This window comes from Rhodamnia argentea, chromosome 11 (assembly GCF_020921035.1).
Source record: "Rhodamnia argentea isolate NSW1041297 chromosome 11, ASM2092103v1, whole genome shotgun sequence".
Taxonomy (NCBI): Eukaryota; Viridiplantae; Streptophyta; class Magnoliopsida; order Myrtales; family Myrtaceae; genus Rhodamnia; species Rhodamnia argentea.
The window spans coordinates 13295703-13312327 of NC_063160.1; the positions used below are offsets into that span (position 1 = coordinate 13295703).

General features: G+C 40.1%; 3 protein-coding genes across 6 annotated transcripts in view; 1 reads left to right on the forward strand and 2 right to left on the reverse strand.

Moving 5' to 3' along the window:
* The window catches only part of LOC115736252 (transmembrane protein 53-B), a 391123-nt gene that overhangs the window by 104504 nt on the left and 269994 nt on the right, over positions 1 to 16625 (reverse strand). The gene's annotated exons all lie outside the window — the stretch shown is intronic.
* On the forward strand, positions 1400 to 13309 carry LOC115736336 (toMV susceptible protein tm-1(GCR26)). Of its 2 annotated transcripts, none has more exons than XM_030667990.2 (12): positions 1400 to 1583; positions 1829 to 2135; positions 4399 to 4406; positions 4970 to 5082; positions 5316 to 5972; positions 6166 to 6372; positions 6612 to 6827; positions 6954 to 7173; positions 7803 to 8050; positions 9694 to 9872; positions 9958 to 10211; positions 10741 to 11003. In XM_030667990.2, exons 1-12 carry the CDS (start codon positions 1499 to 1501, stop codon positions 10890 to 10892), a joined length of 2646 nt encoding a protein of 881 aa, XP_030523850.1. In that variant the 5' UTR covers positions 1400 to 1498; the 3' UTR covers positions 10893 to 11003. The 2 variants fall into 2 exon arrangements, 1 of the variants encoding a protein (XP_030523850.1); XR_007196947.1 differs by lacking the exons at positions 1400 to 1583; positions 1829 to 2135; positions 4399 to 4406 and adding exons at positions 11819 to 12069; positions 12177 to 12359; positions 12987 to 13309 and having other exon boundaries at positions 4760 to 5082; positions 10741 to 10956.
* On the reverse strand, positions 11374 to 15140 carry LOC115736335 (abscisic acid 8'-hydroxylase 1-like). Of its 3 annotated transcripts, XM_030667989.2 has the most exons (9): positions 14658 to 15132; positions 13869 to 14193; positions 13532 to 13681; positions 12951 to 13208; positions 12588 to 12674; positions 12395 to 12473; positions 12215 to 12321; positions 11979 to 12097; positions 11374 to 11678 (listed from the first exon to the last, which is right to left on the reverse strand). In XM_030667989.2, exons 1-9 carry the CDS (start codon positions 14897 to 14899, stop codon positions 11585 to 11587), a joined length of 1461 nt encoding a protein of 486 aa, XP_030523849.1. In that variant the 5' UTR covers positions 14900 to 15132; the 3' UTR covers positions 11374 to 11584. The 3 variants fall into 3 exon arrangements, with proteins under 3 accessions (XP_030523849.1, XP_048128678.1, XP_048128679.1); XM_048272721.1 differs by having other exon boundaries at positions 11979 to 12321; positions 14658 to 15140; XM_048272722.1 differs by lacking the exon at positions 13532 to 13681 and having other exon boundaries at positions 14658 to 15138.

Sequence of the window (16625 nt, forward strand, 5' to 3'; positions counted from 1 at the left end):
ACATCTGTACAATCAGTTAATGACTAATTGGGTAATTTTTCCCAACCGTAAACTAGTAAGATTTTGCCGTGTAGTTAAGAAAAATATTTCTTTTTCATGAAGATAGAATTCGAAAAGAATAGGTAAGTTCTTGACATATTTGCGAATTTACAACCTCTTTGCTAATTTGCAAACTTTGAAGGTGATTTGATAATAGTATTTGCAAGTTATTAGCAAGTTACTCGAAAAAAGTTACTTGGAAAAAGTTACTTGGAAATTTTTTTTTTTACACTAACCGACACTTGTAAAAATTGACCGATTTGAATATTAAACCACTCCTAAATTTAATAGCTTAAACTTTTAAAATAATTGGCAGCGGTCTCACAAAATTTTACATTATTGCTTTTAAATTATCATATGGCAGTGGCACATGATGAAGAAACTCGACTAAAGGCAGAGTACTAAAAAACAAAAATCCGTACATTGAATCAGTCGAGATGACATCGAGCGGACTTTGTGTTGATCAATCATGCGGCCGATGCATAAAATATTCCGTCTGGCCAAACAGGAGGAGTGATTGCAGCAACTTATAGAACAAGCCCGACAATCCATGTGCGATTAAAACCTCGGAATTTCTTCATAGGAGTAATCAATACGAGGGATCTGTTTTTCAGGTGCTTTGGTGAACCGTTGATTATGTCATAAGTGGGTGATGGTTGACTTCAATGGCCCAATCAGATTCTTCTCTTTGGAATTCGGACTTATTCATGGCACTCATCATGTAACTAATTTAGGTGCGTTTTTACAACTTTATGAAGAGAGAGAGAGAGAGAGAGAGAGAGAGACACGAAGAACATGTCAATTCAATGTTGACATTCATTCTCCATTTGCTAGGGTTGGTGCAACTTCCATATCTTTATGGGGGTTAGAAACTAACGACATAATTTGACACCAACTCGGTTTAAAGAATTCTTTCCGCCCTAATCGGCGTACGAAATCTCGTGCGGCCCGGAACCGCCGATCTCTTGCAATCACGGTCATGACTGATGAGCGATCGATGCGTAGATGATCAACGGCGGCAGGTCACGTGAGATTCTACGCACAGGTCTTTGTGAACTCTTTGGTGGGAGTGGGACGGATCCCTAGGAACTTTGCTCCAATTCAACAGGTGGTGAGTTCGTGTGGTGGTTGACCAGGCTCCCAATCGATCCCAAGCACATAAATCCAACTTCCCAACATTGGGGAAGATGTCAAATATGGGATGAGGATGAGAGGGGGTTCGGAATCCCCAAGGCTATGTCACTGACATAAGAGTTGCCAAAAAAAGAGGATTATAAAAAGATGGCATTCTCTGACTAAGTGACAAAGGAGTTGAACCACTCTGAATTCAGATCCTCAAACCCTAGTGCCGGTCCTCAGATTCTCTCCTTAAAACCATCCCCAGCTGGTGCCAAGTCGAGAGCTCTAAGGTTGAAATCAAAGCGAGAGAGCGAGAGAAGATCGTGTCAGTTCCTTAATCATGGTGAAGAAGACGGTCTTGAAGGTTAGTATCCCATGCCAGAAATGCAAGACGAAGCTCCTCAAAGCTGTCTCTGCTTTACATGGTAAGTCACGAGCTCTCCCCATCTCATGCACATTCTTGCCCTAATTTCTTGCTTCTGCCTATTTAATTTCAGAACAGTTCCTCTTCCAATGCATTGCCTAATGTGAACGTGTGTTTAGAGTCGAGAAAATGCTCCCAAAACATGAAGGAACTGAATTTTGGAGTCTCTTATTGCTATTTCGTTTGGCAAAATTTTGGCCTAGATGATGCTTGATGGTTAAACGGATTAGTAACTTGTGAATGCAGGCGTAGATAAAATCGAAGTGGACTCTTCCAAGGGGACGTTGACGGTGACGGGCGACGTGGACCCTTACGACGTCATACTCCGGGCGAGGAAAGCCGGCAAATACGCCGAGGTCGTGAGCATCGGGGCTCCGCCGCCGCCGCCTAAGCAAGACGGGCAGAAGAAGGCGGACGACAAGAAGCCCGCGGAGAAGAAGCCCGACGCGAGGGCGGCCCAGATCCACACGCCCTACGATTGCCCGATCTGCCAGCAAATGGCGGTTGTCTACGTGCCGAGATGGGAAGAGCCCGATCCGTCCTGCTCCATCATGTGACATCCCGTCTGCGTTAGGGAGTCGGTCAAGATCTGTGGTTTGGTTTGGTAGATGGGAGATGGGAGTGATTTAGCCACGTACCCGCGTTTTTTCTTCTTTGTGATCATACATTTGCGAAAATAATGAAGTGAAGAATTTGGGTTCATCATGGTTGCAGTTCTGCTATGCTCCAGCTCCTAAGTCGGATAATATAAAGATCGATTCGGGTTAGCAGCATATGAGATGGAATTCATACTTCATGTCCAGTCTCGATTATGTCTATCGACTGGATTCGGATCGCCTAACATTGAGATTTCCGTGACATGTGTGATATTACTCAAATCAGGCCGTTCAAATGAAAATAGACGGCCTGATTTGAGCCATGTTTGGAATTCAAAATTTTTCAAATTCTAAAAAAATTTCCGTCCATATTTTTTCCCTCCCTTTCAACACATAACGTAGCTCAAATCGGGCCATCCATTTCATTTGGACGGTCTGATTTAAGTAATGTCACGTATATCACGAAAATCCCAATGTTAGAGGATCCAAATCCCTATCGACCTAGCCGATTTGAGTTAGTCATATACAATCGAGCCGGCCATGTCATCTTCGTCTTGTGCTCAATCGTGTCCGATTTACGTTTTTACTCGCCTGGGAGAGGCTTGAGTGATGGATCTGCTCATTCACTAAGCATTTATACGTACCTTTCTTTTTTCCATGTACAAAAGCAAGAGCGGTTTTTCAATCCCCTCTTCAACGCGTGTTATTTATTATTTTTTTTTGGAAAAGAAAATTTTCATTTTACGTGAAAGAGAGGTGTCTAACATTAAAATAAAGATTTAAATATATTAAAGCAAGTAAATCTGAAATACAAATAAACTTGGAATAGCGTGCATATGTTCGCTCATTCCGCATAGACGGTTTTTCATTGCATCAAAGCATAACCGGCCGAATCTTGCATTAATATCAGTGATGAGCACATGCCAAGATTTTTTTTTTTTTTTTTTTTGGTAAGGTAAGTGAGCACATGCCAAGATTTTCATCTCTAGTAAATACGACTAAGGCGGTATATGCCAATGATATTCGACCTAGCACCATCAGCAACAACGACAACACTAACGAATTGAAAGACACAAAAAACACATTGTAAATCTCAAGTCTAGAAGAGCACCAAAATCTAAATCTAACTCAAAATTGGGAGAGAAAACCTTACAAAATCACTTTTAGATATGCTAATTGTTGAAGGTAATAGTAGAAGGGTTCGTGGATTTGTGGAATGCTCGATTATATGGAGTAAGTATTGGGAGTTGGAGCCAAGCACGAGAGGTCGAAAATCAAATGCAAAATTACTAAGGGCGATTTGACGGAGGATTAATGGAGGCAGATTTAAAACTTAAGTAAAAGTTGATGATATTTTATAAGACAAAAAAAAAAAAAAAATTAGAGTCACACTAAAACTGGACCTAAAATTAGGATTTTTTAGGAGACAAAAAAAGTAAGGTAGAGTTGGTGCCGGACTTAAAATTGAGGATTTTTTATTAGAAAAAAAAGAGATAATGGTAGAATTAGAGATGGACTTAAAGTTGGGGATTTGTTTGGGACAAAAGACATTTAGAGTAGAATTGGGAGTATACTTGAAGTTGGACGTTAAAGGTAGAATTAAGATGCGAGCTAACATTGGAGTTTTTTTTAGGGCATTAGTCCCATTTTTTGGCAACAGAACTAAAACGAACATATAAAAAAAGGCCTAATATCCAAAAACACCTTCACCTTTGGCATGTGTATCATTTATATCTATTTTTTTTACCTTATAAAAAACCCTCAACTTTTATTTTTACCTCAATTCTACCGGACTAATATCCAAAAATATCTCCAACTTTAGTATTTATCTCAATTATATCTAAAATTAATTTTTATTTTATAAAAAATCTCAAGATTTTACTTTTGTCCCAATTCTATCACCGTTAGTCTTCCGTCCCAATTCTATCACCGTTAGTCTTCCGTTCATAATTACCGTCAGTTAATTGTACATGACATTTTCCACGTCGTTGATAAAATGCATCTCAACAAAGCCGACATGAGAAAGAACCTCAAACTTCTCTTTTGATGTTTGCTTCCTCTACGTGTTATTGGGAGATACAGAACCATTCAAGACGGCGTATCTCGAATTTCCCTCGACACTCTACAGCCCAAAGAACGCTAGACGTGGAGATTTGATTATTTGAACGAATGATCTCCAATTTCGTTGTCCGTGAAATTTGCTATTTTCGAATTTTCAAGGTTCATTAGTAAGTTTGGCGAGAAAATTCGAGACACGTAGGATTAACTAACGGTTATTATGAACAGAAGGCTGGCGGTGGTAAAACCGAAACAAAAGTAAAAGTCATAGGTTTTTTACGAGACAATTTTTTTTTTGAATATAATTAGAATATATGCTAAAGTTGGAGATTTTTTTGGTATTACGCTGGTAGAATTATGATAAAAGTAAAAGTGGTGGATTTTTTATAAGATAAATTTTGTTTATATTACGACTTATGCTAAAGTTGATTTTTTTTTTTTTTTGTTGGTATTAGGTACATAGAAAAGTATAGGACTTAATTTTTTTTTTTCGGTCGTATAGAAAGGTGTAAGGTCGATCGTCCCTTTTCATGTTGTCTCGGATCGCTTCACCATTTCTTCAACCTTCCGCTTCTGCAGCACGGTCAACCCGCCAACCCGTCGCCAACCCGTCGCCAACCACTGCTTTCCTCTTCACAACCCTCCCTCACTCGCTGGTCAAACTCAAGATCGCTCCCATCAACCAGCTCCGTCGCTGCAAGATACGGAGAAGGAATGGCGGCTCCACAGCAAGTTCGGCGGGTCTTCTGCGTTGGAACGGCCGACACGAAGCTCGATGAGCTCCGGTTCCTCGCCGACTCCGTCAGGTCGCACGTCGCCGCCTTCGCCGCCAACCCTCGCTTTACGGTGCGTTCGCTTTCCCCGTCCGGTGCTCAGGGTGGTCAGGGCTTCCGGGCGTGGATTCAAATGGCATTCGCATTGTCTAGAGAACTGAGATTTAGCTTCTGCTTCGGATGAGTGTGACTTGATCCAGTGAAACTTGGATGCCTTCCTTTGAGATAATGCTTTTGCATTCCTTTCTGAATAGCCTTCCGAGTTTGATTCTGGCTTTTGAGTGTTGCAATTGTGTGAAACGACAGGTAGAAGTAGCTGTTGTTGATGTATCAGCCGGTCAGGATGAGATTCAAAGTGTTGAAGGCCTAATCTTTACCCCTCGAAAGGAACTGCTTTCTCAGTACTTCGAATTCAATAACCAAAAACCGCAAAAACTTCCGGACGACAGAGGCGAGGCTGTCTCGTTAATGAGCAAAGCGTTGGAGATTTACCTGAAAAGAGCTAGCGAGGATCAGATACTAGCTGGAGCTATCGGACTTGGAGGAAGCGGAGGCACCTCTCTGATATCATCTGCATTTAGAGCTCTTCCACTGGGTTTGCCCAAGGTAATTGTGTCGACCGTGGCTAGTGGACAAACGGAGCCTTACATTGGATCGACAGATTTGGTGCTATTTCCTTCTGTAGTGGATGTGTGTGGGATTAATAGCGTGAGTAGGGTGGTGTTTTCCAATGCTGCGGCTGCTTTTGCTGGAATGGTGATCGGGAGGATTGATACATGCAGGGAGAAAAATAAGGTGGATGCGAAGTCAACTGTGGGTGTTACTATGTTTGGTGTTACGACTCCGTGCGTGAATGCTGTGATAGAGAGGTTAAGTAAGAACGGTTATGAGACTTTGGTTTTCCATGCCACAGGCGTTGGAGGCAGGGCCATGGAGTCTCTGGTTAGAGAAGGATTCATACAGGTATGTTCTGATTGCAACTTTCTTGCACTTAGTCTTTGAATGTTGTTAAGTTAACTAGTTATTACATACTGTATTTAAATGAAGAAACAACAGGACACATAGTTATGCTAAGGGGAGAAAAGACTATTGATTCCAATGAGTATGTTTGTATGGACAAGATCTTGTTTTTAGCTCCACTTTATATGTTATTCAGGGTGTTTTGGACATCACGACAACTGAGGTTGCTGATCATATTGTCGGAGGTGTTATGGCTTGTGACAGTTCCCGTTTTGATGCCGTTATAGAAAAAAGGGTTCCTCTAGTCCTCAGTGTGGGTGCCCTAGACATGGTGAATTTTGGAGCTAGAGATGCCATACCTTCTAGTTTTCAGCAAAGAAAGATCCATGAACATAATAAACAGGTGATGAGACTTGAATCTTTTTTCCCTTTCATCTGGCATCATGTCATTCTGCTCATCAATTTTTTCCTTCTTTTTCTGATGCCTCAGTTTGTACTTGATTTTTCAATAAAATGTCATATGATTAGTTGATAAGGGAGATGGACTTTTCTGTTCATTCAAATCACAACAGACAAGATGAGGTGCCCGTACCTATTATCGGAGCAGGGTGCAAAATCTCATGAAGGAATGACATTTGACAGGTTTCACTTATGCGAACTACTGTTGAGGAGAACAAGAAATTCGCTGACTTCATAGCGAACAAATTGAACAAGTCATCATCAAAAGTCTGCGTTTGTCTTCCGGAGAAGGGTGTTTCTGCTTTGGATGCACCAGGAAAGCCATTTCATGACCCTGATGCTACTGCTGCTCTTGTAAATGAACTACAGAAACTTATTAACACAAACAACGACAGAAAGGTATTTGGTTGCTTACCAATTATCATCAATTGAAATTTGATGCAGTCGTATTTGCTCTCCTACTCCAGAGACACAGTATGTCTATAATCAAATTGACTTTATAGTACCCCATGTAATTTAACACAGATCAAAGTGTATCCTTACCATATCAATGACGTGGAGTTTGCAAATGCAATTGTTGACTCCTTTTTGGAGATTAATAAGAACAATGGGAAAGAATTCAGTCCTCAAACTTCTGTAGCTGTTTCTATTGAAGATTCGAATGTGGGAGCAGTGCCAACGATGGGTTACTCAAGCTTCAAGGCCACTATGTACTCACCAAGTGATTTCCCAGATGCACATCCAGGTGATAATTTGAATCACTTTACTTGTCAGGTGCATTTACCTGTTGTTCCATGCATACGTAAGGATCTGCAGCTACAGACGAAATAACTTTTGTGAACAACACTAACAACTTCAAGAAGTGTAAAGAAGTTTGACAGGGATTGTAAACCAGTTTGACAATGCAAATTGTTTCAGATGTTCAGTAAGTTTGAGTCAACAGCACATCTTGGAAAAAAATGGCATGCAACAGAAAGAAAGCATGCTTGAGGTTTGTGACAGCCTTCGTGTAGTGTTCCAGATTTCAATTCTGGGTTTGATTGCTGTAGCTTATTTATCAATACTTCACGTTCATTTGAAAGGATGGAACAGTTGAGGCAGAGTTTCACATTCCTTCCAAATAGTCACGTAGGCATGTAAAACATGTTTATCCACATCCTTTTTTGTCTTTTATTTCTGTTGTTGTAGCTTATTTATTGCGGCTGCAAGGCAAATTTATATTACTAAGCATTGATCATCTTGTTCCTGCTTTCCCTACAAGACTAAGAATTGCATGCGGTCCTAATCTCAAAGGCGGATGTGTGATCTCTAACTGTTTAAGTAGGTTCTATGTTATTAAATAGCACTGGTACTTATCTAAGCAATTGATTGCAGAAACTTTGAAAAGAACACAAGCTATATTGCACCAGCTGCAAGATCAAATAAATAGAGGGATTCCAATAATAGGGGCTGGTGCAGGGACAGGCATCTCCGCGAAATTCGAAGAAGCGGGTGGCGTTGATCTAATAGTTTTGTACAACTCCGGCCGCTTTCGCATGGCGGGAAGAGGTTCTTTGGCAGGGTTGTTGCCTTATGCTGATGCCAATGCGGTCGTGCTAGATATGGCTAATGAAGTGCTTCCTGTAAGTCTTCTTTCCACTGTCATTAATCAAATTGAATCATTTGGATTCTTAAATTTTGAATGAACATACTTTAGTACCATGTAAGTTCTTCACTTTTCTACTATTACTTCTAAAACTTCACTAACCTTGAAGACATCTTCAAGGAAAAAAAGTGAATTGGAGAATGCAATTAAGGTATGGCATTCAGTGTATTCTTTTACTGTAACCTCTCTTGTATTTACATCACTAAACAGAAAAGGATAGGATACAAATGTGGTGCCAAAGAGTGGATAATTCCTTTTTCGTCACCCTATCTTGCAAAAGTATGCAGAAATTGATGAAGATCTCACTGGAAAACAAAATCATGTTGAAAATGAAGAAGATAAGTGCATCTATCGTCTTGTGCGATCATAGAATGCCTCCCGAAAGATGGCAATGAAAGATGAGGATGCAGTGCAGGGAAAGTTGGACGGTTAAGCACCGATATACGTACAAAATGAGCGAGGGAGATGAAAATTTTCCATTGTGTATGGCCACTCAGGGGAAAGATAGTGTGAGATTTTATGGGACTACTTCCAACTATTCTAAAAGCTTAAGTTATTAGAGGAAGGCGTGGTTTAATATTTGATATTCTAACACTTCTCCTCACGCTTAGTCTGATCTTTTGCCTTGTACTAAGTGTGGACATATTTAATTGGGGAGGCAAATAGTGGCCTGGAAAGATTCGAACTCGGGATCTCCTGCTCTAATACCATGTGAGATTATGTGGGACCACTGCGAACTGTTCCAAAAGCTTAAGCTATTAGAGCAAGGCATGGTTTAATATTTAATATTCTAATAGATAGGATGCAAGATGAGTGTGTCTAATTGGTGGATTTGCAATAGAGAACAATATGAGAGAAACTGTTTGAGGTGGTTTGTATCTGTGTAACAATAGCTATTGGATGTTATGGTGAGATGCACATGGAAAGAAATGGGAAGATCTTAAAAAAATGTGAGAAGAGATTATGAAGAAAATGTGACTCTAGTATCTGGATCTTTCTACAAACTCAATGTGAAGTGGAGTTCAACAGCGTAAGAGGATCTGCCAAGTCGACCACACTTAGTGGGATAAGCTTGGTGGTTGTTGTTGTTCCTCCTATTCACAACTTGTTTAATATCTCGTCTCAGCCACTGAGCAAGAAAGGTGGAAAGCAGACATAAATGAGGTGTTAGAGAACCTTGGCAGCACTGGTAGGCAAAGTGGAAATGGACTCTTTGCATCTCACTATGGAAATTTTCTTTTGGTTAAAGGGATATTAAAAAAGATTGAGATGGATGAGTGAAATCTGTCAAGGTGGCTTGGCTAGGAAAACACCTTCCCATGCTCACACAGTTTCCTTGTGAAGCCACAGCCTAGGACGGTGCTAGATGTGACTGACATATTTGGAGAATTTTCAAAGTTTTGCTTATTTGATATCTTCCCATGCCTGTACTATCTGAAAATATCCAATTTATCCCCTCTTACATCTATTAATGTGGGAAAAGCATGTTACTCCATGGTTTTATTTGCTTTTCTTCCACATAATATGCTTGAATGAACAAATGGATGCTTCACCTTTAAATTTAGTTTTTCATTACCTTCTTGAAATAGTTCCCATCATATATGGAGTTGTATTATGTAGGTTGTGAAGGCAGTACCCGTTCTTGCTGGAGTATGTGGAACTGACCCTTTTCGTCGAATGGATTACTTCCTAAGGCAAGTGGAGTCCATTGGATTTTTTGGGGTGCAAAATTTTCCCACAGTGGGGCTTTTTGATGGTAATTTCAGACAGAATCTGGAAGAAACAGGAATGGGATATGGGTAGGTTTTCCAAGATAATATCTCTTAGTACTTCAACTTGATCCCTTATGGCTTAATGAGCAGCTTCTCTCTTTGCTTTTTGTAGCTTGGAAGTTGAGATGATAGCAAAAGCTCACAAAATGGGTCTATTAACAACTCCTTATGCTTTCAATGAAGATGAATCTGCAGAAATGGCAAAAGCTGGAGCTGATATTATAGTGGCTCATATGGGCCTCACAACTTCTGGCTCAATAGGTGCAAAGACTGCTGTCACATTGGAGGAAAGTGTAGTTCGTGTACAAGCTATAGCAAATGCCACACATAGGATCAATTCCCATGCTATCATCTTATGCCATGGAGGTATATCGTGAAAGCATCTTTTACTTCTTTTCTGTGCTGAGTGCCTTCATCACCTCTGATTGCATCTCCTCTGGAGTATGATTATGACTGGCATTTTCTCTACTCTGCTACTGCCCAACTTCTTGTGGTTGAGCCATCATCCAAATCATTCCAGGCACCTCAAGAGTAACTTTCGTGCAGCATGACTGGAGAGATGTGTGCTGTTAGTCAGTTCTCTTTTCTAGGTGTTCTTAGTTCTTCCTGCATTGTTCTTGTTTCTTCCTTTGAGTTTTCTGGTTCTTCCACTCATTTTGCTCAAGTTCTTTTTCACCTCCTTTTTACTTTTCATAGATTGTAAAACATCAAATGCTATTCACTTTTCTTGCTTCGGCCTTGGAACACTCTGTCCTACTTTGCTTATTTTGTCTCAAATAGTTTATGTTCTGATCCACACCTTGGGTGAGAAGTCATATTAGTGGTTCTACTGTCCCTGATCATGTAATAGTTCTGGAAATCGTGGAGAAGTTAATGAATTTGGGTGTGAATGCAGGTCCTATATCTGGTCCAAAAGAGGCAGAATTCATACTGAAGAACACTGAGGGAGTTCATGGGTTTTATGGCGCATCAAGCATGGAGAGGCTACCTGTTGAAAAAGCAATTAAAAGCACAGTTCAAGAATACAAATTAATATCCCTGAAGTGAGGTTCAGTGTATCACTCTGTATACTAAGATGTCAATTACAAGTTTGTATTTCCTTACACACTGGATACTATGATTAACAATAAATTGATTGGCAAATTTCTTGTGGCTTAATAATGAATAATAGCCCTCTCTATCAAGATCGAGAGTTTTTTGACAATGAGGATGCTTACTGCTACTTTATGTTAATCATCCATATCTGAAGGTTGGTGAGCGATTCTATGTTTTCTTCCATTCTGATTGGAAATGAAAATTACTCTAGTATCTTTGTTTTCCTGCTTTCCTGCTTTCCTGAAGTTCCTCTCTCTTTAAATTGGCAAAATGGAAACACTTTTAGAGGGACTGATCTCCTGCCACATCCTTTCACTTCAGCATAATTCGTAGGCTTTTCTCTTTTGACACAACAAGCACGCACAAAACTGTGCTTGCTTCTAGTGAGCGCCAGCAGAAGAGGGCTCAGGGTGCCTGATTATGATTTGTTCTCTGAACTAAAATTAGATCCTTTGATTGATATGAAAGCCCACGTCGAGGGAATAAGCTTGCACTGATTGTTACCAACAAATATCACCAAACTGTTTTATTTCTTTTCAAATATGGAGCTTCAGCTTGCTCTATCCGCTGATAAAACATGGTAGGCACTAGTTGCTCCACATCTCCACTAGGATTTGCTGAGCCATCTTTCTTCTCCTTTGCTATCATATTGCCTTCAGGGTTATGGGGCAGCCACTCCTCAGCCTTGGAATATGTGCCTTCTTTTCTAAGCTAGTATCTGGGTCATCAACTGTCCATCTGTAACGAGAGCAAATCAAATTTCATTCAATGAGGATGATTATTCTAATATTCAGAATTGTTTCTTCTTTTTTTTTTTTTGGGCTATTTGAAAGGGTCATATAATATTGTCAAGATCTCTTCTATGAATGATACGGTAGGCAGAACCGATCATTCTGAAGGATACGTGGGGAAATATTATTTTTTATTTGGTGGACCCCGTTGGTTATTGATTTGTGATGGGCTGAATATTTTAGAACGAGTTTACGCAACGAAATTTTGGATGGGTACATTGCTTAGCAGAGCTGCAGATAGACATACCTGTATCCACTCGTCATTCGGTGCAAGAAGGCCAACATGGTAACTTTTGCCATGTTCATTCCCAAGCATGTTCTGGGTCCGGACCCGAAAGGTATGAAACTGTATGGTTTTTGCATTTCCTGAAGATTTGTAGCATGTAAAACTGTGGTCAGAGATTTGAAATGCTCGTCTGTCACATACTGATCAATGAAATTACAGGAGAAAGAAACGAGAGGCGTCGAAGATGGCGTATTTACATCAAATCGCGAAGGGTTAAATTGAATGGGATTCTTGTACATGCTGGGATCATAGTGAATGCAAGTCGCATCAATGTTTACATGCCATCCTTTCTTGATATTGTGACCTGCATGTTCCACGGATGATTTAGTACGTAGTTTTCAGGTAAAGCTTCTCTGCAAAAGATACCGCCGACTTGCCTTGGATAGTACAGTCCGTGAGTGCTACCCGAGGGTACCACAGGAGCACATTTGACATTCTAAGCGTCTCTTTAACCACCTGGAATTTCATTAAAAATTGTCATCTTTGCTCTGATCACGTACTACGCCGCATTGTTCATGGACCCAAAGGTGACAAAATCTGCGGGCATGCATGTGATGGGGAGATTCTCACCTTTAAGCCATATGACATGCTGTTGAGATCTTCAAGGGTGAGAGCAGCCCCTTGTGGTTTCTTCCTCAGAATAGCCAATTGCTCCTCCTGAAATTTACGTCTTCATATCAGTTTAGTGTTTGGCATCTCTCCCTCCTCACTCTCGCTGTCCCTCTCTCTAGTTAAGAAGTGAAGCTTATGAGTAACAGAGCAAGTATTTCTTTTGATGATGACATAGAAGGCATTTACTTATATCCACGGTGTCTCATCCGGATGGGACTGAACTATTTGGTTCATTTGGCTGTCTAATCTCTTCAATTTGATTCGGCTTTCGGTTCGATAAAGATTTGCAAATTAACATATTCGATTCGGTTCAGAACTCACCCTGAGCCTATCCTGAACATCTGGGTTCTCGTCCAGGAACTTGACACTCCACATCATGGCAGCTGCAGTGGTGGTTTGCCCAGCAATGATCAGAGTCAACAGATTGTCCATGATCTCTGAGTCATCCAGCTTCTCTTCAGGAGGCAATGAATCTCTCTCCAGCATCGACTGCAAGAAGTCCTCAGGAGCTCCTCCCTCCCCTCTTCCTCTTCTCTCCTCTATCATTTCTCTGAATCTTTCCATCAGCCTACTTCTTGCCTGCATCAACCATTTCACCATATTCTATTTGTTTCTTTTACTTTTGTAGCCTACTGGATTTACGAGTGCAATTTTGGATTTCAAATGGCAGGCTACGGTAACCGGATTGAACACTTTTTGAATTGTTCTGGCGAGATTATTCAGAAATGCAAAAAGTAGTAGAAAATTCTCTTGCCAAGAAGACATGCTGGGCAATATCATGAAAACAGTCGAATCTAGTGATAATCATGAGATTTAGTGTGATTAAGTTGAACATAGAAAATTTTATTGGTGATCATCCTCTAGTCTTACCATGCATGACGGGCTCAAGAAACATGTGTTACCTTAATTCCTTTGTAGTATCGAGTGCCGGGTATCATGACCGGGAACGACAGCATGGCGTTGGACACGTCCGTGCAGTCCCTCTCTATCTGTTGCAGCATCGGCTCCTCTGTCACGCTCATCAGCATCTTGCACATTGCATCAAATGCAATCTGTTCATCCATAATTCACAAGAACCAGTTGTGATGATACGGTGTGAACTTCTCTAACTAACGAATCTCGTCACTTGTTTGTCGCACTCGTCTTTCTCTGAGTTTACGACACAAAGTCTCATTGGTAGATCGAAACAATCCTATAGTTTCGAGAAAATATGAGACTTAAGTTGTCGTGTCGACTCACCTTCATATTGAAATCCAGCACCACAAAGCTTTTGCCATGTTCTTCTAGCTTCTTCAATCTCTGGCACAGCATCTTGTCGAACTTGGTGACGAACTTGGACAAAGAAGGTATGGAGAAAGGATCGGACAGAAGGCGCCTTATCCTTCTGTGGCTCTCGTGAGGCACACAAAGCAAGCTCTTCTTCCCAACGGCGTCAGCCATGGACTTCACATACCCCTTGTTGAATTGTGCAAAGTCGTTTGCAAACACCATTTTCGCGCCCTCCGTGCTTGGAATGAACACGTGGATCTTCCCAAATAGCCTCGTCTTGAACCATTTCCCGTGCCTACACTTTCATCAACGAACGGATAGTAAATTTGTTATGGGTATGCCCGGAGGCATCAAATCATTAGCAACTACTATTCCCACTCCTTATGATTCGAAATTAATGTGTATTTTCCTTGTTTCCCAATGCTCCTCTTCATATCAGGGTTGATGTGCATTTTAGAGTTTAAGAAGCCTCCATATTCACATTGAAGGATTTTGTCTCCAATGCCAGTGTTAAACTAGTATGCAAGTTTCGACAGGATCATGTATGATTTAATAAAAAAGATCCCTCTTCGTTGAATTTGAGATCGATGTACATACCGGACCAAGTATGAACCGAAAAGATCGACATGATCTAATTTGGATGATTGTGACGATATAAAAACAAGTTAGTGGTAAAAAATACTTCATGCCGGTACAGATGATACAGAAAAGGAAAAATCGAAAAGAAGAAGAAGAAGAAGAAGAAGAAGAATCACTGACCAGAGTCTCCTGAGTCTCACGAACTCATAGCATCCCTTGGTGCTGTTGGTGGCCGAGAGAAGAGAGAAGGTCTCTCCTACGAATGGTATTCCCAATCTACCGGGAATTCGGTCTCTCTCGCCTGATGTTCTCTTGGCTTTTGCTGAGAAATAAAACATGAACCCAACTGAAACCAGGACAGCAAGGAGAACATCATAGAAGCTCCTCACAAAGAAGATCAACTCTTCCTTTGACCAAACCATCGCGGTCCTCCGTTGACTTGTTGCTCAACAAAAAGGAACTCTTTTGCAGATGAAGAGCATGAAGTGATCTGCAATGGGGTTTTAAGGAGAATCAAATTGGTGGAATCTGCAATAAGAGGACAGATGGAGAATAAGAAGTTTAAAAAAGAGACAAGATGCTTCGGCAGCAACAATTATAAAATGCAAAGGCATCTTTGCCTGAGGTCTTGACAAAAAAACTGGCAAGATTCATAGAAGTAAAAGACAAAATCCTCATTCTTTGTTCTCGTGAGAAGGCCGACGCCAAAATTTTGAACTTATAGGTGGAGGGCGACCGCATATATGTAAAGAGCACATAAACCGCCATTAACAAGTGATGGCATGTTTTAAGGATTCTTTATGGGACTCTAGTCAACCAAAATGTGAGACGAGTTACATTGCTAGTAATAAAATAGTGCATTAAGGCTCCGTTTGTTTCTTGAAAAATATAATATTTTAAAAAAAAATTTCTCGAAAGTCATTTTCAGGAAAATTACAATATTTTCTGTGTTTGGCTGATACCTGAAAATGAATTGGAAATATTTTCCATTGTTTGACAAGGAAAATCTCATTTGATTTTATGCATTGTCATTTGATTGGAAATTGCTAACGTGGACCCGGCCGCCCTACGTGACACGATCGATGCTAGCGTGGACAATTTTTGTAACTATTTTAAAAAAAAATTTAAAATTTTTATTTAATTTTAAATTTTTAAATAAATTTTATTTCTTTTCTGTTTTCTTTCTTCCTCTGCTAGTCGGAAGAAAAGAAAAAAAATATAAAGATATTAAAGATTTCTTTAAGAATTCAAAAATAAAAAGAAAGAAAAGAAAAAAATAACCGAAAAGTAAAAACGTAATTAAAAAGAAAAGAAAGGCGAAGGAGGAAAAAAGAAATCATTTTCCCCACTTTTGAATGTGTTATTTTAATCGGTAGAAAATATTTTTCTTTACTAGTTTATTTTCTTTGTGAATCAACGCGGTCGAGTCCCAAGTAGTCTCTTCCAACTGCTTGGGAGCTTACGGTTTCATGTTTCATTTCACTTTCCGACGAGGGTTCTTTCACCCTTTTCCTCACGGTACTACTTCGCTATGTGCCACCCAAGAGTATTTTAGCCTTGCAAGTTTTTTCCCGAAAATTATCAACCCGAAAAGGTTTTTCAATAAATGAAAAAGAATGGACCCTAAAATTGAAAAACTTTTAGTTTTCTCTATTAGTGTCCTGATGTGGTCCATGGATAATTCAGATGAATGCTCCTGAGTGATCCAGAGATGCTTTGCCGAAGCGGATTGCATGCTGGAATATTCTCATTCATTCATTCTCTCTCTCTCTCAACTTTGTGCGTGTGTTGGAGCACTGAAACTGGGGTTGATGAGCAGAAATGCTCTACAGTGAATTAATGGTGAGATGAGGTCTAGTCATAACGTAAGCCACCCCCAAAAGTTATTTTAAGGAAGCATGATTAGCCCGACAACCGTATCAACCCTAACAAGCCGAGTAGTCAATTCGTCCAACGTTTTCTCTCCCCAAATGGACCACCCAAAAAATAAATGGATTATGCTCCACACTTTATGTCCCAAGAGTAATCCTAGCAATGCAAAATTGGAAATTTTTTTTTATCAAAATTACATCAATTTAATTATTTTTTTTATCAATTGAATTCTAATTTTTGTGCATTTGTGCCAATTGAGTCCGTTCGTCCAATTTT